General features: G+C 36.8%; 5 protein-coding genes across 5 annotated transcripts; 2 read left to right on the forward strand and 3 right to left on the reverse strand.

The window, feature by feature from the left end:
- Positions 1-1,845: 1,845 nt before the first annotated feature.
- NDUFS7 (NuoB/complex I 20 kDa subunit family protein) lies at positions 1,846-2,705 on the reverse strand (the record flags this gene model as incomplete). Its single annotated transcript, XM_033573675.1, has 4 exons — positions 1,846-1,940; positions 2,009-2,364; positions 2,422-2,614; positions 2,663-2,705. 4 exons carry the CDS (start codon positions 2,703-2,705, stop codon positions 1,846-1,848), a joined length of 687 nt encoding a protein of 228 aa, XP_033424227.1.
- Positions 2,706-3,211: 506 nt separating this feature from the next.
- ATNIH1004_009076 (uncharacterized protein) lies at positions 3,212-3,895 on the forward strand (the record flags this gene model as incomplete). Its single annotated transcript, XM_033573676.1, has 3 exons — positions 3,212-3,256; positions 3,321-3,617; positions 3,707-3,895. 3 exons carry the CDS (start codon positions 3,212-3,214, stop codon positions 3,893-3,895), a joined length of 531 nt encoding a protein of 176 aa, XP_033424228.1.
- A 416-nt stretch (positions 3,896-4,311) lies between these two features.
- ATNIH1004_009077 (ACP S-malonyltransferase) lies at positions 4,312-5,280 on the reverse strand (the record flags this gene model as incomplete). Its single annotated transcript, XM_033573677.1, has 1 exon — positions 4,312-5,280. The coding sequence occupies one exon, from the start codon at positions 5,278-5,280 to the stop codon at positions 4,312-4,314; it is 969 nt and encodes a 322-aa protein (XP_033424229.1).
- An 895-nt stretch (positions 5,281-6,175) lies between these two features.
- On the forward strand, positions 6,176-10,382 carry ATNIH1004_009078 (putative nuclear pore complex subunit Nup133; the record flags this gene model as incomplete). Its single annotated transcript, XM_033573678.1, has 4 exons — positions 6,176-6,499; positions 6,577-6,646; positions 6,697-9,987; positions 10,036-10,382. 4 exons carry the CDS (start codon positions 6,176-6,178, stop codon positions 10,380-10,382), a joined length of 4,032 nt encoding a protein of 1,343 aa, XP_033424230.1.
- Positions 10,383-10,773: 391 nt separating this feature from the next.
- On the reverse strand, positions 10,774-12,190 carry ATNIH1004_009079 (uncharacterized protein; the record flags this gene model as incomplete). The annotated part of the gene is made up of 3 exons (XM_033573679.1): positions 10,774-11,032; positions 11,081-11,237; positions 12,178-12,190. The coding sequence occupies 3 exons, from the start codon at positions 12,188-12,190 to the stop codon at positions 10,774-10,776; spliced, it is 429 nt and encodes a 142-aa protein (XP_033424231.1).
- Between the last annotated feature and the right edge of the window lie 5,781 nt (positions 12,191-17,971).

A 17,971-nucleotide genomic window follows, 5' to 3' on the forward strand; every position in this document is an offset into this window, starting at 1 on the left:
TAAATAAAAGGATTCGAAAGCTATTATAGCATTATTTCAAGCTGTGTATGCAGCTAACCAGGAACATGGTATATATATTAGATATATGGAGGTCAGTCTGGTGAGATAGGTTCAGCTTTCTTACTTTATGTCACGTGATATAATACAGATCTCGTCGCCTCCGATACATAAAGATAATATCTGGAACTTTAATAAAATTAGCTTTGCCATAGGCTTTAATTAAGCTCCAGGTTATTACCGCTATAGAGCACAGTGGGAAGCCTAGAAAAGTTATGCAAAAACCGTGAATGGACTACAATTATTAAAGCGATAAGCTCCTTAGAGCTTATCTACCATACTTAAAAGGCAAAAATTAACATGCTGCCTGGTATTAAGAGGCTGCATGCTGGCAGTAACCATATTAACAAAGCAGAAGTTTTATCTTTATATCCAAAAGCATGGATAAAATTATTTACTACAGATAATATACGCAGTGGCTTTGCAGGAGCAGGTCTTAAATCACTTGATTAAAAGTGTTCTTGCAAAGATTACCTTTCAACTACGTACACCAACACCTACCTCCTTTTGGTTGAAGGCTCAATCTCCTCTGCGTTCCAAACTCCTTAAAATCCTTGCCAGCTAAATAACAAGGTCCGCAGTACATAGAAATGCCTTTAAAAGAGAAAGCTTTCTAGCAGTCCAATATTTTACTTATTTGTTATCTTAGAAAAAGCTGTGCAAATGACAACAAAAGCTGAATTTTCTTCTTAGAGAAAAAAAATCAAAACTGTTCGAGCTGAAAACGAGCGAAAAGGTAGAAATAAGACGAAAAGACATGCTAACTTACTGAATAATAACTTTTAAATGTCCAGGAAGGTTGTCTTGCTTAAGACCTAAATACACAACTTAGTATGCAGGTTAATAAGCAGCGACAGTAGTCTATAGCTATTGATATCTTAAAAGCAAGCTCTACCATGCTACAGCGGCTACAATATTGGGCATACTATCAGAAATTACCCAGGTAAGTAGTTCTATATTTATTATCAGTTAGGGTCGTTTAGTTCTATTTTTGTGGTTGAAAAGCTTCAAAGTTGTGATAATCGCATACAGCGGACAGCTCCTCGGTTGGTCACGTTATATGTACTCTACCTACGACATGAGGCTTTGGAGCTGCGACTTTCATAGCCATTGCTTTGTGTACATAGCCACTAAGATTACCTTTCTAAGGCTCGTCAAGTCATTAAAAATTCATTAGTAATACCGCGTGAGGATTTAGATATATCCCTACTTACGACTGTGGATTAAATCCTGGACATCCACAATCTAGTATGACATATAAGTGAGCCATGCTTGCCTGAGAATACATATGTATGTTCTATAGTGTAAAGTCTCCTTTTGAGGATTACGCTGGTTTAGCATTCACAAGTTTTGACTTCACTCATTATATCTACCATGGTAAGTGCTGCAATACTTATTAGTCTATACCAAAGGGACGATCCCGACCACCCTCCTAACATCCCATTTATCCAACAGGTACGGATAGCAGGGTATATTTCCTTACAATGTATACGCCTCACGGGGACATTAATGTTTATAGATAAGGTTCATGGTGGGAAGAAATCCAAAGAAATGTAGATAAGAAAGTTAGAGAAGCCGGAACCGTAAACTGAAAAATACAAATGACAATATGTCATATACTGACACATTAGACGTATCTTACATTTGCATCAAGCAGCAAACATGATTGCTTATTCTTATGAAAGTAAGGCGTATGTTTCTTCCCGTTGGTGTCATCAGCTGTAGAAAGATCATCCATACAAGCAGTCTTCCAGACGCATGCCCCGACTTAATACTTCTAACGGAAACTCAACGCCTATACCACATGCGCGTGATCCTCGTATGTCTCATTTTCTTCTGAAGCTGGAAAATGCCATACATCAACGCCTCAGATGTAGGGGGACCTTTGAACAATATCAGCAATTAGCCGCACTAGGAAGGGAAAGAGAGTAAAGAGCAGGGCTGAACAGACATCCAGGCACGTAGACATCAACTGGGACTATTCTATCACAACCACGGACAACAGAGTAGCTGTAGTGATAGTACCCGCCTCCATTCGCACAACTGCCCATGCTCACTACCCAGCGAGGGTCGGGCATCTGGTCATAAACCTGTCTGAGAGCAGGGGCCATCTTGTTGGTCAGTGTGCCGGCGACAATCATGACATCTGACTGGCGTGGGGAGGCTCTGAAAATGATTCCTAAACGGTCTTGATCGTATCTCGGAGTGGATAGGTGCATCATTTCAACGGCACAGCAGGCCAAGCCGAAGGTCATAGGCCACAGTGAGCTCTGACGAGCCCAATTGGCAACTTGGTCAAGTGTGGTCCTGTGTATGCAGTTAGAGATATCTGGAATACAGCTCTGCAGTATACTGGCCACAAACAAGACATATTGCATTGCGCCCTCCTTCTTCTCTTGGCTCGCCAAAGGAACCTCCTTCCGTACCTTTCCTGATGCGGTCAGAGGTCGGCCAGAGTGCCCTTGTTGCTCAAGCGCGTTTGCCGACTTAGTCGACGAGGTCGATAGCATAACAGCGGGTTGGGTTCGAAGGCTCCGCGAGGCCAGTCGCGGTGACACTATCTGATGTGAGTGGATATGGAGGTTATAGTTAAAAATTTGCGTACCGTGAAGAGCGCCCTGCACGGCGCGTCTAGATATAGGGAGCATGGTCAATGGCTTTGGGCAGTAAGCCTATTGGTGAAGATTTTGAGGTTGGGCTGGATACCTAATTATATAGGTATAATAACAGCCTAGAAGTCGCTGGCGGCTGTCAAGAACCTGCACTTGGTTTCAGTGATTATGTTACGACATTCAAGTGACTTCCTCGCGGCTCCGCACTATAGTTTACTAGCGGAACTCTACCATTACAAGCTCAATACACTAAATAGTGTGAAAAAAGCTAAGGCAATGCCATATTTCTTGTGTATTACTGTAATATACTGGATTTAGCAAGAATCGGGGAGAATTGGTGAACGTATTGTGCAGGTAAGGTAAATTTAGAGCCTTTTTATTGGCGGCTTTACAAACCTTGTACTTCAAGTTCCGAGTCCTACAAGCTTTATTTAATACTACTGGGGTGGTAGTTAACATATCAACTAACATTGAGAACTAAGCATCATTTTGGCTGCAACCCTTCGTTTGCAATTCGAAATACAAACATTAGCATATCCGATATGGAAACCATTAGAACATCACAGCCCAAAATTGCTTGCATCAGTGTAATTGGGAAAGCTGTACAGTATTTTACTACCATTTAACAGATAGGTGCTAACTTTATTGCAGGATAATCCTCTCCACACGTCGCTATTTCCGCCCTACCAGAATTCCAGCATCGAGTTTTCTTTCTTGTTGAATTCGTGTCTTGATGTATTCGAGATTCGACAAAAGCAAACTTCAGTTGACCAAGACCTAGGCCTTTTACATGCTATTGATGAGCGACTGGCGGCGTATGGCTGGCTAACTACAACTGGAGTGAAGCTGCTGGTTATAGTGGATTTGATGGGGCAAGCAGAGACTTTTGAAACTGGAAATCAGAAAGTGCCTCCAAGGAACGACTTAAAGGAATCGGACTTGAGACCGGTACGTCTGCGCAGAGTTGTAAATTGGGATGTGTCTAGCCATTATCAGGTACATTTAAAGATCGATTAGCTGACGCTGTATCCTCTCAGGTCTTCCGAGCCTTGCAACTGGCTTATATTCAGCTTTTACAGAATCCATTCTACTCGCCAAATGTTTACACCCCTATAGTGCGAGCAGCTGGCTCTGCCTACGATTCTCTACCCATCACAGATCCAAAATTCACTAGAGAAGTAAAACGTATTGGCGATTCCTGGGGACGAGGCTCAGCTTTGCTATAGATAGAAACTTGCTAGCGCAGCACTGATGGTGAAACCGTGAAAGGCACTAATATCTGGCCCTAGTACCTAGTACCTATGGTTTGCCCTGAGGGAAGCTTGATTCTTGGGGCAACCAAGAGTTCTTGATGTGCGGAGCAAAGTGTTGGTTATAACACCCTTGTTGACATGCATGGAGCAGTTTTTGCTGCAGTGTCCTTTTAGCCTGTCTAGATTGTTTCTCTTAATTGCGAAGGAGCTGATGGTAGTGCGTGGGCACATGCTATCTACTTGTAATATATATACATTATGATGAACATGTATACACTAACACTTAAATAGGTGTTTAATTATCAAGTTCTTTAAAAAAGTGATAGGTTTAGCATATCCGCAAACGTCACAACCAAAAGCAGGTTTCTGGAAGAATTCGTTTCATTTGTTTAATGACCTAAAACATGGAATTCTGTCTGTTCCAATGCGTTTATGATGCTCTCAAGCTCTCGAGGATCATAAATAGCCCAAACACCACCTCCTTTTGTCATAACCTTACCTACTCCCTTCCCTACCAAGTTTCTACCAACTTTGCCGGGGCCTATGCCTATCCATCGCTTTACTCCTTTCTCTTGATCCAAAAACCGGATACTGTCCCACCATCTCACTGTACGAACGCACTGTTGCGACAACAGCATCTTTAATTGCCCCTTGGAGTCGAAGGGCCGGCCAGAAACGTTCGATATACATGGTATTTGTGTTGGAAAGTTGATGTTCGTGTTATCAAGTGTACATTTCATGTAATCTGCAGCAGGCGCCATGATGGGGCTGTGGAACGGGCTCTCGCTGTTCAATCTCACAGCACGCGGATCGTGCCCTCCAAATTGGCGAAGCTGAACGAGAAGAGCCTTTATCCTTTCAATGCTGCCACTCAGTACTATCTGATTACTGGAGTTTATATTTGCAATCATCACATGCTCGATCGGCGGAATCCCGTTGCTCGAATCATCCATCACGCCAGGCGGCACAAGGCCAATAAATTCACGAATAGTCATGAGTAGCTCGTCTAGATGATCAGGTTCACAAATCAATGCAACCATACCATAACTCTCACCAGATTGTTCAGATGCGTGACGAGTGCATTGGGCCATAATCTCGGCGCGTCGTCGAACGATCTGGAGGGCGTTGCTAAAACCAAGATAACCCCCAGCAACTAGAGCAGAAAACTCGCCTAAACTATGTCCAAGGGTAACATCCACTCGCGATTTTGAGTCGAAGCCGAACTCCTCTTCCAAAATACGAAGAATTAAAATCGACGTTGCCATTATAGCAGGCTGAGAATTCTCGGTTTTGTTCAGTTCTGAATTCGGCCCTTCAGAGATGATTCGAGACAGGCGAAATCCTAATATAGCATCCATTTCATTTAGAAATCTCCTCGTGATGGTGGGAAAGTGATCAGCCCAGGGGGCAACCATGCCTACTCGTTGTACCCCGTGTCCTTCATAATAAATGTTAGTAAGTAGATATAGGTACTTCAAAGATAATTCAGACCAGGAAAGAAAAGGGCTGTCCGAAGCCTTTTTGTCTCGGTGGGTGCATAATACAGCTTTTTGTACCATGTTGGTTTAACCCTTAGCTGGAACTGTGACCAGTGATGTTTTGTTTGCAAAATATTCTTTGCTTTACAAAGAACAGGAAACATGTTTATGGTGTTTCACCAGAGACCATAATCTCTTAAGTTTTTGATATTAGCATATCCAATATAGGATATAGGCATTCTGCTTGATTGGCATTAGAACTTCTAAGGATATGCAGTAGGCAATGTCGAGACACCCTCCCGTGCCAACAATAAAAATGGTGACGACTAGATGTAACCAACACGTGACTTATTAATCATCCATAATATATACTAACGAAGCACCGCGGCCGCCATCTTTCCAAAAATGAGCAAACAGTTAAAGGAGCAATCAATTTTTAGAAGTAGATAATTGAGTACAGCGGACGCTGATATAGATGATGATGTCTTAATCACAAGTTTGGTGAGAATTTACAACCTCAAACATGTAGCTCACCGCCTTTTGGTACTTAGGTATTTTTGCCGTACAGGCAATCCAATACCTACTTTTACCCATCTCCAATACTTACATCTATGTACCATCTGTCGTCTCTAAAGTAAAAGTCAGTGGTGGAAAGCAAAAGATACTTTACGCCATTTTCTATACAACTACTGAGATTCATGGTTCAGTTTGCCATCTAATGAGTTATTCTATCTCTGTCGCCAACTTTTGCATGTTAATTTAACTGGCTACAACAATGTTTGTACCAAAATCAACACTCACATCAACAGCTTCACAGCGCAATCCTCGAAGGCGTCAACGTGCAGGCTCCGATGAGGTAGTGAAACCCCCAAATGCGAAGAGACAGCGCTCTATTTTGCGGAGTGAAAACGCAGAAATATCTTCGGAAAGCCAGGTGGACCATCATGTTCACCGTGAGGCCCCGGTACCTCCAATGCCTCTTATATCCAGTGAGCATAGTCTTGTGGAGACGGATGCTTTAGTCGAGAAAGACATCCCGATAAGGACCATTCAAAAACCTGAAAAGCAAGGAGGCGAACCTGATGGAACAATTGTTCTTGTTCGTTGACCCTGACCCCTACGCGGACAGAACTCGTTGGTTCTCGTAGCCACCTTACTGATACAGAGAGTACACAGTCAAAGACAGACTTCTACACGGTGTCGCAGCTTCCCACCTTACCGGACCAGATTCGTGGTTTAAAGTCGGGTAAGTTCCATTTGGGATTTATACAACACTTCATTAAGATAATCGAGCAGGCCATTTGAGATGTTTCTTCGGGGCTAGTCTTGGTTATGCCTTGGCTCTAACGCAGTCTACTGCATTTGTCTGGCCGTATTCAATTGCGGTTTCGTCGCCTTCCCCTGCTGATGTTTTCTCACTTTCCATACCTGAAGCAAGCAAGGAATCCAATAGACTAGCTCCTCTAGGGGTGCTTTTGTCCACTGCAACAACTGGGATTCCTGGGTTGCTGATTATCATGCCCAATTCTGGAAAAATCATTTACTGGGAAACCATTGCAAGCGCTGCATCCGTAGGATTACCAAGACAGAAGCAAACTGGGATCCAGACAGATATATCCAATTTGCTATATGGTGAATATGCCACAGATATTATCAACTGCGAACCGTCCGGAGTTATGGTCACCTTTTCAACTGGGCGAGTTGCACATATAACTGTCAGGGATCCCCATGGAAGGCCTGCGGTAGCCGTTAACTTTCTGCGAAGCTCATCAAAAAGCAGTCAGATTAGTTTTTTAGGTGGTATAAAGAATGCCCTAGGTGGTGGTTTCTGGAGAAAGGACCTTGCTGCCGTTCGAGCAGGTGAATCGCATCAACGAGGACAACGAGATGTCATAATTGCTACTTCATCCGGTGTTGTCGAGATTTGGGATACACATTGGAATAACGGCAGTGTTCTGAAGAAACAATTCGACATCAAGGATGCTCTATACCCCTTTCTCGGGTTGGAGCATATTGATGGCTGTGGGTTTAAGATCTTGGACTTGGCACTCAAAACTGGCAGAGCCGATACAGCAGAGCCACATCTGGTAACACTTGTCATAGCCCTACCTAGTGACACAACGACAAACAAGATTGCGCTTGTGCAGCTTGCTTTATCAAACGTTGTCCATGTTATATCATCCACCCCTATTGACCTGTACAATGTCTTTACAGGTCACCAGGATTTTAAATTGCAATTGCTGGTTCCGGAGCCAGGTGATACAGCATTTATCATAGTAGGGCAGTCGATTATACTTTCATCATTAGCGCCAACGGAGGCTTCATCGCTCAATTTTCATTCTTCGTCGATTGACTCCAATCGGCAGTCGCAAAACTTCTACGATGTTATTAACCTACGGTCAGGTGAAGGCTACGAAATCTTAGGTGCTGGTTTGGAAAGCCAAAACGTGGAGAACTCGTCACCTGCATGCTTGGCTATGGTGCGAGATTTTGGTATTATTCGCATCACGGCCTTGCCTCGTCAAAAAATTGGGCACAGTGTTGAAAGCATCCAAATCACGGCCAAGCAAAAAATTGAGCAAGCTGTGTTTTATGGGGCAATTCTAGGGAATCCTTTGAACTTGAATAATAGAAACTGCTTGGATTTCTCGGTGGACGAAATCGAACAGGCTGCATTGGAAATCTGCGGGGAGTTACTCCGTTCCGCCTCAAGATACGTTCCCACGACAGCAATTTCTGTGGATCAGAACCTACGATCACGAGCTAAGGCCCTTGATGATCTAGCATGTCTGTTGATGGAACAACAGAAGAAACTTAACCACCGAATTTGGTGGGAGCTATTGTGGAGCGCAGAAAAACTCGCAGCCCAGAGAGCCTTATGGAAAATAGAGGATTGTTCTAGAAGAGGGAAAGTGACAGGATCAACATTTCTGGGTCAGGTCATTGAGATGATGAGTGAGAAATTCAAAACAAACGTCGGCCAACAAGACGATGGGAATGACCCAGTGCGAAACTGGCTCCTATATGACACATATCGAATGGAACACATCGTTCCATGGATATTTAATGCCATAAAACCCCAGAAAGGACACTCCTCAAGGCAAGGAAGAAAGATATCAGAACAGGTACTAGAAGCCAGTGAGCTTTCTCTGGCGGTATTGGAAACGGCCTTCCGATACCGTGATGAACATGCTAGTCAGTATGGTATTGGTGATGGGTATCTAGAGGACGGAGTACTGATTGCGGGGTACAAGGACCTCCCAGAATTTTGGACATCCAAGGGCATCAGCTACCTGGAAACGGGTCACTTATTGGACTTGGAACTCGACAGCTGCAGATTGTGGGTTCAAAAAACCCTCCCAACCAGCGAACTACCCGAAAATGAGGTTTTGAGGAAACTTGCAAGGAATAGTGCAAGAAAACTACAGGTTCTGAGCAAAATGCACAGCGAACGAATTCGATGGCTTAGTGCCCAAGAAGACCCAAAACTGACTGATGAAAGCATTGCCATTGAACAAGCACATGTGAGACAACGCAGATGGCAATTATTTAAATTAGCTGGGATTGGGCAACTAGAAGACGCCATCACCATGGCCGAGAAATTTCGGGATATGGGGGCTTTGGTAGAGCTTATAATTGAATTGCAGGATCAAACCAATGGCGAAAATCCCAACCAAAGTCTACTAGGAAGGGGCCCCAGTGTCGTGGACATTGAGTCGGAACAACTCGGCAAGAAAATCTCTTTTTACTTCGAGAAATTCGGAGAGCCATGGGCAGATGCTTTTTTTTCGCGCCAAATATCAATGGGTCAGTCCGGAATATTGTTCGCGATGGGAAAATTCCAACCCTATATCACTCAATTTTTACACAAGTATCCTGCCTATTCTCGGCTGGGCTGGATTAACGATGTGGTTGGCGAGAACGATTATGACGCAGCTGCTCGCTCTTTGGAGAACCTAGCTATCGAGCATGAATCAGATATATGGAGTCATCGTGTTGAATTGTCTTTGGCGAAACTTGCGAAGTTGGCAACATGGGAAGAAAGAACTCCCCCGAACAATTCATCTCTTCATAATGACATTCGCCGCCTCGAAGATCTTGTGGAAATTGATACTGTTCAAGAGGTCATTCATTCTTACATCACACCAACTCTACAAGGCGCGATTGATCAGAAGGCCACCATTGATTTGGCAATTGAACATTTTGGACAGTCGCTTGCTGAGGATATGCCATCACTCCACGAGATACTAAGTGAAGCCTTGACTCGGGTCATAACTAGACAGGTCGTTGGTGTCGAGCAACTAGTCGACATATTGACTTTGATGGATCCTAGTCACGATCCAGAATTCGAGAATGAATTTGTTGGGAAGGAATTCTACCTGGCTTTGCGTGTTATTCGACTTAGTCCCTATGCTCAACGAGATTCGTTATATCGCATGGCTCTACAGAAGCTAGTATGGAGAAGATGTATGATAAATGATAATTGGATATCTAGGGGAAAGGCCGTCCAAGAAACGGACGGTCAATTTGAATCGTTCCTCTATGATACCGCTCTTTCCCGCACTCTTACCTTATGTCTACAACATAGTAAGTACCAGTTTGTACTTACATGGCAGATTTACTAATCATGTACAGGACAAACAGAGGACTCCAATTATCCCACCCTTTATGTTCCAAATTACCCTGGCGATGTGGAACTCACAGAGTCGGATTCCAAACTCCTTGTTTCTCGTTTCCCTCCAGAACAACGCAATAGAATTAGCCATGATCTTGACAGAGAGAATCAAATTTTGTCACAGCATGTTGAAAATGGGAAACTTGAATTTTGGTTCAACAGTTTCCTTACATCTGCTCATAGTCTTCAATCTACAGCAAAAGATGCAGATGCTATCGAGCACACCACTATTGGTGAGCAGCTTGGGGGACAAACACTTCAATCATCAAAGACAGTGGACTCGAAATTACGCTTAAGCTGGCTCTAATTATTAATTACACTCCCTTTCCCTTTCAAGGATCTCATTCTTTGATTTTCGCCTAATATGAGAGCCACCCAGTTCGTGAGTCTACACATTTGTGCCGGTCCCAGGAATACGAGCTGTTGAAAGGTAAAGTATATGCACTGATCTTATAATTCAGAAGACTGAGTGGAGTATGTAACATATTCGTGTCTTCCATAAGGTCGATATTTCTACATTATAGAACATAGTTAGCATCTTCGGCAGAAGTTCTTATTATTCAATGGCCTTAATGTCAGCCCATAGCTAACTGTTCACTTCAATAAACCATGTAGGATATGTCTAGCGCACATCCCAACATTGTAACTAGGCACCCACAAAAATATCGGTGGATTGTTGAGAGATCGATCTTCCACCCTTATTCGATTGAAGATTTCTGGATGCCACTATCGGCGCTATTATCGCAACAGGTATTGTCGACTTTAGTTACAGTGCTTCCATCGATAATGGCGCCCTCGTGTAATGTTCCATGCAGATGTTCTTCAAATACCGGCTCCGGTTCTCTGGTTTCGAATTTTGTTTTAAAGTCTGCGATGCCTTGGGTACTGCTATTAGAGTATCGCCTAGCGTTTGTGAAGTTATAATCATAGTCTTGGACCTCATCGCCAGAGCGCCCCCTGCGGTTACATTTAGCGGAATCGATTATAGAAGGTTTGGCATCTCACCAGTTCCTCTTTCCTCCTCCATTCTTTTTGGTTTTCCGGGGGTCGGCATCAACAGGGCCAGATTTGGCGAAGTACCTTGGTAGCTGCTCTTGCGACACAGCTACTCCATCATGAATTGCTGAATGATCTCGATCATTGGTCTTGTGGGAGCGTGTCACTACGTCGGTTAGAAGCCAGGGGATCTTATAATCAAATTTATGGAGGGTATTCAACAGTTGAGGTTTATCAAGGAGCACTCGCAGGTAGATAGTATGCGTGGGTGTATACTTACTGGTTGGTGTTGTTGAACTCACTGAGACTTCCCTTAGCTGTTGCTACTAAAACTAAATTTGGCCTTTGGATGTCCTAGATGACTATGTATTAGCAATATATAGGGACAACACATAATGTACGGGGCGGGAGGCATTGCTGGAGATGCTTTGGTGCATAGTTGATATATTATTTACACAAGAGCATGTACGCTTGCGCCTCAGTATAGGTACTGACCAGGATAGTAGTGAATTAACATTCTTTGATACTTACAACAGATTAGAATTTGGGTTATAGATAACTTCACATTTGCCTAGCAAGAAGCGTACAAATATTGTTTCATAAGCTCCAGGCCTGGAGGGGAAGGTTATTTGGCAGTAATCTTAAGCAGTAGTGTTGCGTGTCTACAGAGTGGATATTAATAGCACAGAGTACACTGTAGAACAAAAGACAGTACGGGCAGTGCTGATGATAGAGGGTTGGTATGTTGGGTGTTAAATTACAATTAGAGAGCTAATGACCTCATAACTACCATAATTAGGATAAGAATTGCGGGGGTTCCAATACTGTTATTATGTCATCATACGATCAACCTAAGTCAGCAAGCTAGGATCCTGGGTTGTAAGTTGCGGATATTAAAATGGCACCCCTGGAAGCAGGCACCCCCCTAGAGTCGGGCACCCTTTCCCATACAGTGTCACCATATGATTATTTTTTATTTCACCAACTATATGGTAATTTAAATGGTAATTATATTTGTTATATAATACAAAATATATATTGTTCGAACTTTGTTGCACGCTCATACTGGTCGGAACTGCATAAGTGGTTCTTAGCGATCACCCTACCTCGTTCGTCCATGCTTCGAACGTTTGACCTCGTCCACCTTCAATCTTCAACCTTACTCTAATCAATGAAATTGACTATGTTCTTCCTCTGAGCTTTGCGTGTTTACAAACTTTCTTTAATTATTTAATATAGAGAACATGTAATAGTATATTAAAGTTTTTAAAAATACCATATAAAAATATATGTTGTTATCTAAATACAGCTATTAAGACATTGGTAAATAATAAAAATATAAAAACAATATTTTAAACTACAGTATATCTTAGTGGATTTACAATTAAATCTAAAACATAAAATATTATAGCTAAATATATTATATATGAAAATTAAGCATGAATACTTAATATTGGAGGAGATATTAGACAAGATTTTTAATCAACTTTTATTTTATATATATTTCAACTTTTATAACGTAACCAGTAAGCGAGCGGACATGTAAGCCAGCCGGACACCACTGTATGCCATATTACATGCCACATTCAAGAATCATAATATCTCAACAACAACATATCGAGATGCCTTGTATTTTATTGCATAGACAGATATAATGGACCATACATAGGTGGTAAACCAAGAACTGTATATAGTGTATATTTCTGTATATTAAAATATAAGGATTTTAAATACAGTTGTATTTAAGTTAAATCTGTATTGTAGGCTAGGAATAATCTATAAAAATTAAATAAAAGAAATAGAAAACCATGTACTATGTACTTAATATATAGGACTTAGCTTCAGTACTATATTTCTAACAGTGGCTGAGATATTAGGGTCCTAAAAAACACGAATTAGTATTGCATACAGTGGTGTCCGGCTGGCTTACATGTCTGGTTCGCTTACCGGTTACGTTATATATTTTGTATGTTGAGTTATATATATTAAGCAAAAGAACATTCAACACGCTATTACAAAGCACACATTAAAGAAATCTTTAAGATAAAATACAAAAATGGCCATTTTGTATGGGAAAGTGTCAGAATATCGAGATATTCTAATTATCTAATTAAGAAACTACTTAATTAGAAAATTACTTAATTAGGAAACAAAAATCTTAGTGGCCTGTTCCGAACTTCCGAAACTATATGGCACGGATTCTAGTACCGAGATTAATTTGGAAACAGAGCCCTAGGATGTTAAAGGTATAAAAGCAGCTTAAACCCCCTGCTTAGAATATAGATAAACAATTATTCTTTAACATTCCTCGAGAATATACCTTCCTAAATAGGAAAGTACAAGCTATTCCTTATTATTATATTATATGCCTGCTATTATTTATACTTGGTATAACTTATACACATATACTATTATTTATACTTGTCGGAAGGCGGTAGAGGAAGTAAGGTATAATGAATATTATATTAGTAATATCTTTAATAGATTCTTATATTCTTATAATAATAATATTAAAGAATAAATAGATTGAATTGCTTGTCTTATTATTATAAAAATTGCTTTTAAAAACCTGCTTTTATATTCGCATTTTGGTTTCCTTTTTGGGTAAATAAATTAATATTGAAGTTCAGGTAAGACTTGCTTTAAAATTAACAGAGTTATATAGCCAATTAATTTCTTATAGAATCCTATAAAAATAGATTAAAATATTTTTATAGTTTTCTGAGACATAAATTATAACTTATAATTTTTCTATGGTTTTGCTAATATTTTATAGTAATAATTAATATATTAGGCTTTTATTTTTAATACACCCCCTTAGCTTTTAATATATATATGGGTATATTAAAGCTGATAAAGTAGGTATATTAAATAATCCTTTATTTTTTTTAATAATTTTTAATAAAATATCTTGTATATTAAGGACTTTAGTAAATTTTTTATAATTCTAACTTAATAATAATTTAGACTGTCTGCAGGTATTTTTTTAATATCTATTAGATATCTAGGTTTTTATTTTAAATCTCCTGCCAAAGCTAATAATTTTGGATGTTAATATACTTTAATTTTGTTTTAAATATTAAATTTTTTTTGGTTAAAAGATTAATTGTTTGATAGTTATCACATAAAATTTAAAATTTTTTAAGTTAGTTTAAATTCTAGTAATTCAAATAGTTGCTTCTACTAATATAATTACTTGGTTGCATTTGAAATAGCTAATAATTTAGCTTTAGTGGTAAAAGTAGTAACTATTTTTTACTTTTTTTTACTACCTAATTAATAGGTCTATTAAATAATAAATATATATAGACTAAAAGCTTTTTAATCTAAGTTATCTGTATATGCAGCATTACTGGCTAATAAAAATATTAATTTAGATAAATCTAAATTATTAATTTTGGATATCCTAAATATTCTATAGCTAGATACCTTAAGCTATATAAAAAAATTACATAATTTATTATATTTATATGTTTTAATTCAGGATTTAGTAAAAATTTAGTTAGTATTTGTATTAATTTTGTAGTGTTAGGTCTAGAAATTATAGTAGTATATAAGGCAGACCCAACCTTTTACTAATATTTATTAATATATCGATCTGAAGCTTTGTAATTATTATTATTAGTGTTTTTAAATAGGTTTTTAGACAGTAGAGGGGTTTTAGGCGATTTTTAATTTATAAGGTAAAATTTAAATATAAATTTTTTTACTATAGGTATCTTAACATATTTATAATTTTTTATTAGGTCTGTCCCTAATAATTCTTATATTAAAAAATTTAATTATTTACCAAGATCTTTTATGTTTTTAAAACAGCTGTTCGATTCTTTGCATAATATAATATAATTATATTATTAACAAAGATTATTAGAATAAAATGTTTATTTTGAAATAGGTATAGATTTTTAAAGACTGGTTTTAGACCCAATTTTTTTTTAGTGTTTTACCTATTTCTTTTTGCTATAATAGTGGCGATCTTTTTTAATCTATATAGTACCTGATTTAATTTTAGAGCTTTATTTTTATAACCAAAGCCAGGTAGAAATTAAATATAAACAGTCTTATCTAGAGCACTATTTAAAAAGGTATTATCTATATTAAATTGCATAGATTTAAGGTTAAAGGCTGCTATTAAGGCAAATAAAGTTCTTAGGGTTCTTAAAGCTAGGGTAATTACCCTAGTACCTAGGTTATTTATAATCTAAAATCACCTCTAATATATATTCTAGCTTTAAATTTAGCTAGATATCCCTGGTTATTAAACTTATATGTAAAGACCTATTTTAAAGGTAAAATTTAATAACCCTTTATATTATTCTTTAATATAGTAGTCTAGGTATTTATATTATTTAATTATTAAAATTTAATATTTGCAGCTTGAATAAACCTGTTTTTAAAAGAATGGTCTAATAGTTCTAACCAATTTTTTAGTGGGTTTGGTAGATTTTCTTAATAAATTTTCTTGTCTTTTTTTATATAAAGCTATAGAAAAGGCTTTTAAAATATAATTTATACCTTTTTAATAGAGAATCAGGTAATAGGATTCTATTATATTTAAAACCTGATGCCTGATTTATATTAGTATATTAATAGTTATCCTAAATTTTAATATTTTAATTATTATTTTTAGAGTTTTCTTAATATGATTAATAATCATAAAATTATAAGTTATTAATTAATACTATTAGTAGTGTATAAAATAGTGATATAGGTTAATTACCAAGAATTTGGTTATTTTAATTATATTCAGGTTCTTAAGGTTTATTATTTTTAGTATTTTAATTATAAAAATAATTTTTATTAAGATCCATGGGTTTGTTAATTTAATTATTTAGTATAATAATATTTTTAATAACTTGCTAAAATTTGTCTCTAGAAAGACTTTCTAAAGGTTTTTAAGTATTTTCGTTAATTAAATTATTAGTATATTCCGAGTTATAAAATTGATTTTTATTAAATATGCAATCTCTGGCTGAAATAACCCTATTTTAAATAGGGATCCATATTTTATATATATTAGAGGTAATATAGCCTACTAGAAACCCTATATATACCCTAGGACTAAGTTTTTTTTAAGTCTAGGTATATATAGAATTCAGGTATAGGCTTTATAACTATAAATCTTTAGATTTAAAATAGATGGTTTCTGGGTTATATACCCAGGTTTTTCAGGCAATTTTTTTTATATAGGGTTTTATATAGGGTTTTCCACCCTAATTACTTAGTAGGAGTCTGATTTAGAATATATATAGCTAATTTAATTACTTTTAGCCATAGAGCTTTTAGGCAAATTTATAGAATTTATTAATAATATTACTTTATAATTAAAGCACCAGCTCTTTCTGTATATAGATTTTATTTAGGCTGTTTAAGTAGTAACTCTTTATAAATTATACCTTTGTCTTAATAAAATTTACTAAAAATAAATACAAGATTTCTGTTACTAAAATTTCTTAAATTTTTAATTTGTTTTTAATATATTTTTAAAATATATTAAATAAATTAATTAATTTAATATTTTCGGTTTAATGTTATCCCCAAATAATATTTAGTTACTGGGTTATAATATAAGCATGTAAGATATATAAGTCCCTATTATATACTTAATTTATATAAATTATATCCCAGTAAATTAATTTAAATAGTAATTAGTCTATATTAATATATTTTTTTAATATTTGCTTTTTTATTTTTATTATATTATATATAGGACAATTCTTAAAGTTATTATATTTTATAGGTTTAATAAAAATATTATTTACTACATCTTTTAGATGACTTATAACCTTTTACTAGGGTGCCCAAGACATTAGTGCTATGTATATATAAAAGCTGTTTCTAATATTAGTTAAAGGTTCTGTAAGTTATAAATAATTAATTATTTTAGTTATTCTGATTTAAACTATCCCATTTAATTAAAAAAATCCTGATTAATCTTTAATATACAGATAGGCTTTTAATTATAATTTTCAAGTCAATTATTTTAAGTATTATAATATAGTCCTGCAGCCTTCGCTTTTAATACAGAGACTAAATTAATATAAAAATTGGGAATATATACAGTATTTAAAACCTTAAACTATATATTTCCTTTTAATAATTTTGTGGGGAAATATATACTGTATTAGTACCTTTAATTTTTATAAAAATGTTCCTAATTTTAACATAGGATATTAATTTTATTAGCTAAAAATTATAAAATTTTAATCTAGAGTTGCAAATATAGATATCTAAAGCAGTATTAAAAGTTTATAAGCTTTTTAATAAATTTTCTAGACTATTTTTTATAGTTGTTATGGCTATTTTTAGTTCAGGATTTTAATTTGCTAAATTTGCTTTTAATAAAGCCCTTTTAAAGGCAGTTTTAAACTTTTTACTTTTATTGCAAGTATTATTAAATTATTTTTAAACCTCTGGGCTGATATCTTGGTTTTAAGCTAATTGCTGGATATATTTGCATTCATTAAAATAGTGGTAACTATTATTTGGCTTTCAATTGCACGGACAAGGCCTTTGTGTAGTAGAATTATTACCTTTTCCGGCACTCGGCGTAGAGCTGACAGATCCGAGCATGAATACTACTACTACTACTAGTAGTAGAAAATAACCTTTAAATATTGCCTAAGCAATATTTATTTGTTTTAAAGGCTTTGGTTGGTTTAGTTTAATCGAATCCCTAAACCTTTTAGTTATTTGGAAGAATAAAAATATTTTTTTATTATTCTCTTTCCTTTCTATTAGCTTATCCTTCTATAATTCTGCAAAATTCGGTGAAATAATTAAAGTAGCTTTGATAAAAATATATAAAGGTCTTACAGTTTACTAAATTTCACCTATATTTAGCTTTACTGCTTTAGTATAAATATTTTCCCATTGGGAAATCCATAATTTAATAGAGCT

The sequence above is a fragment of the Aspergillus tanneri genome (assembly GCF_003426965.1).
Source record: "Aspergillus tanneri strain NIH1004 chromosome Unknown AapTan_6_pilon_pilon_pilon, whole genome shotgun sequence".
Classification (NCBI taxonomy): Eukaryota; Fungi; Ascomycota; class Eurotiomycetes; order Eurotiales; family Aspergillaceae; genus Aspergillus; species Aspergillus tanneri.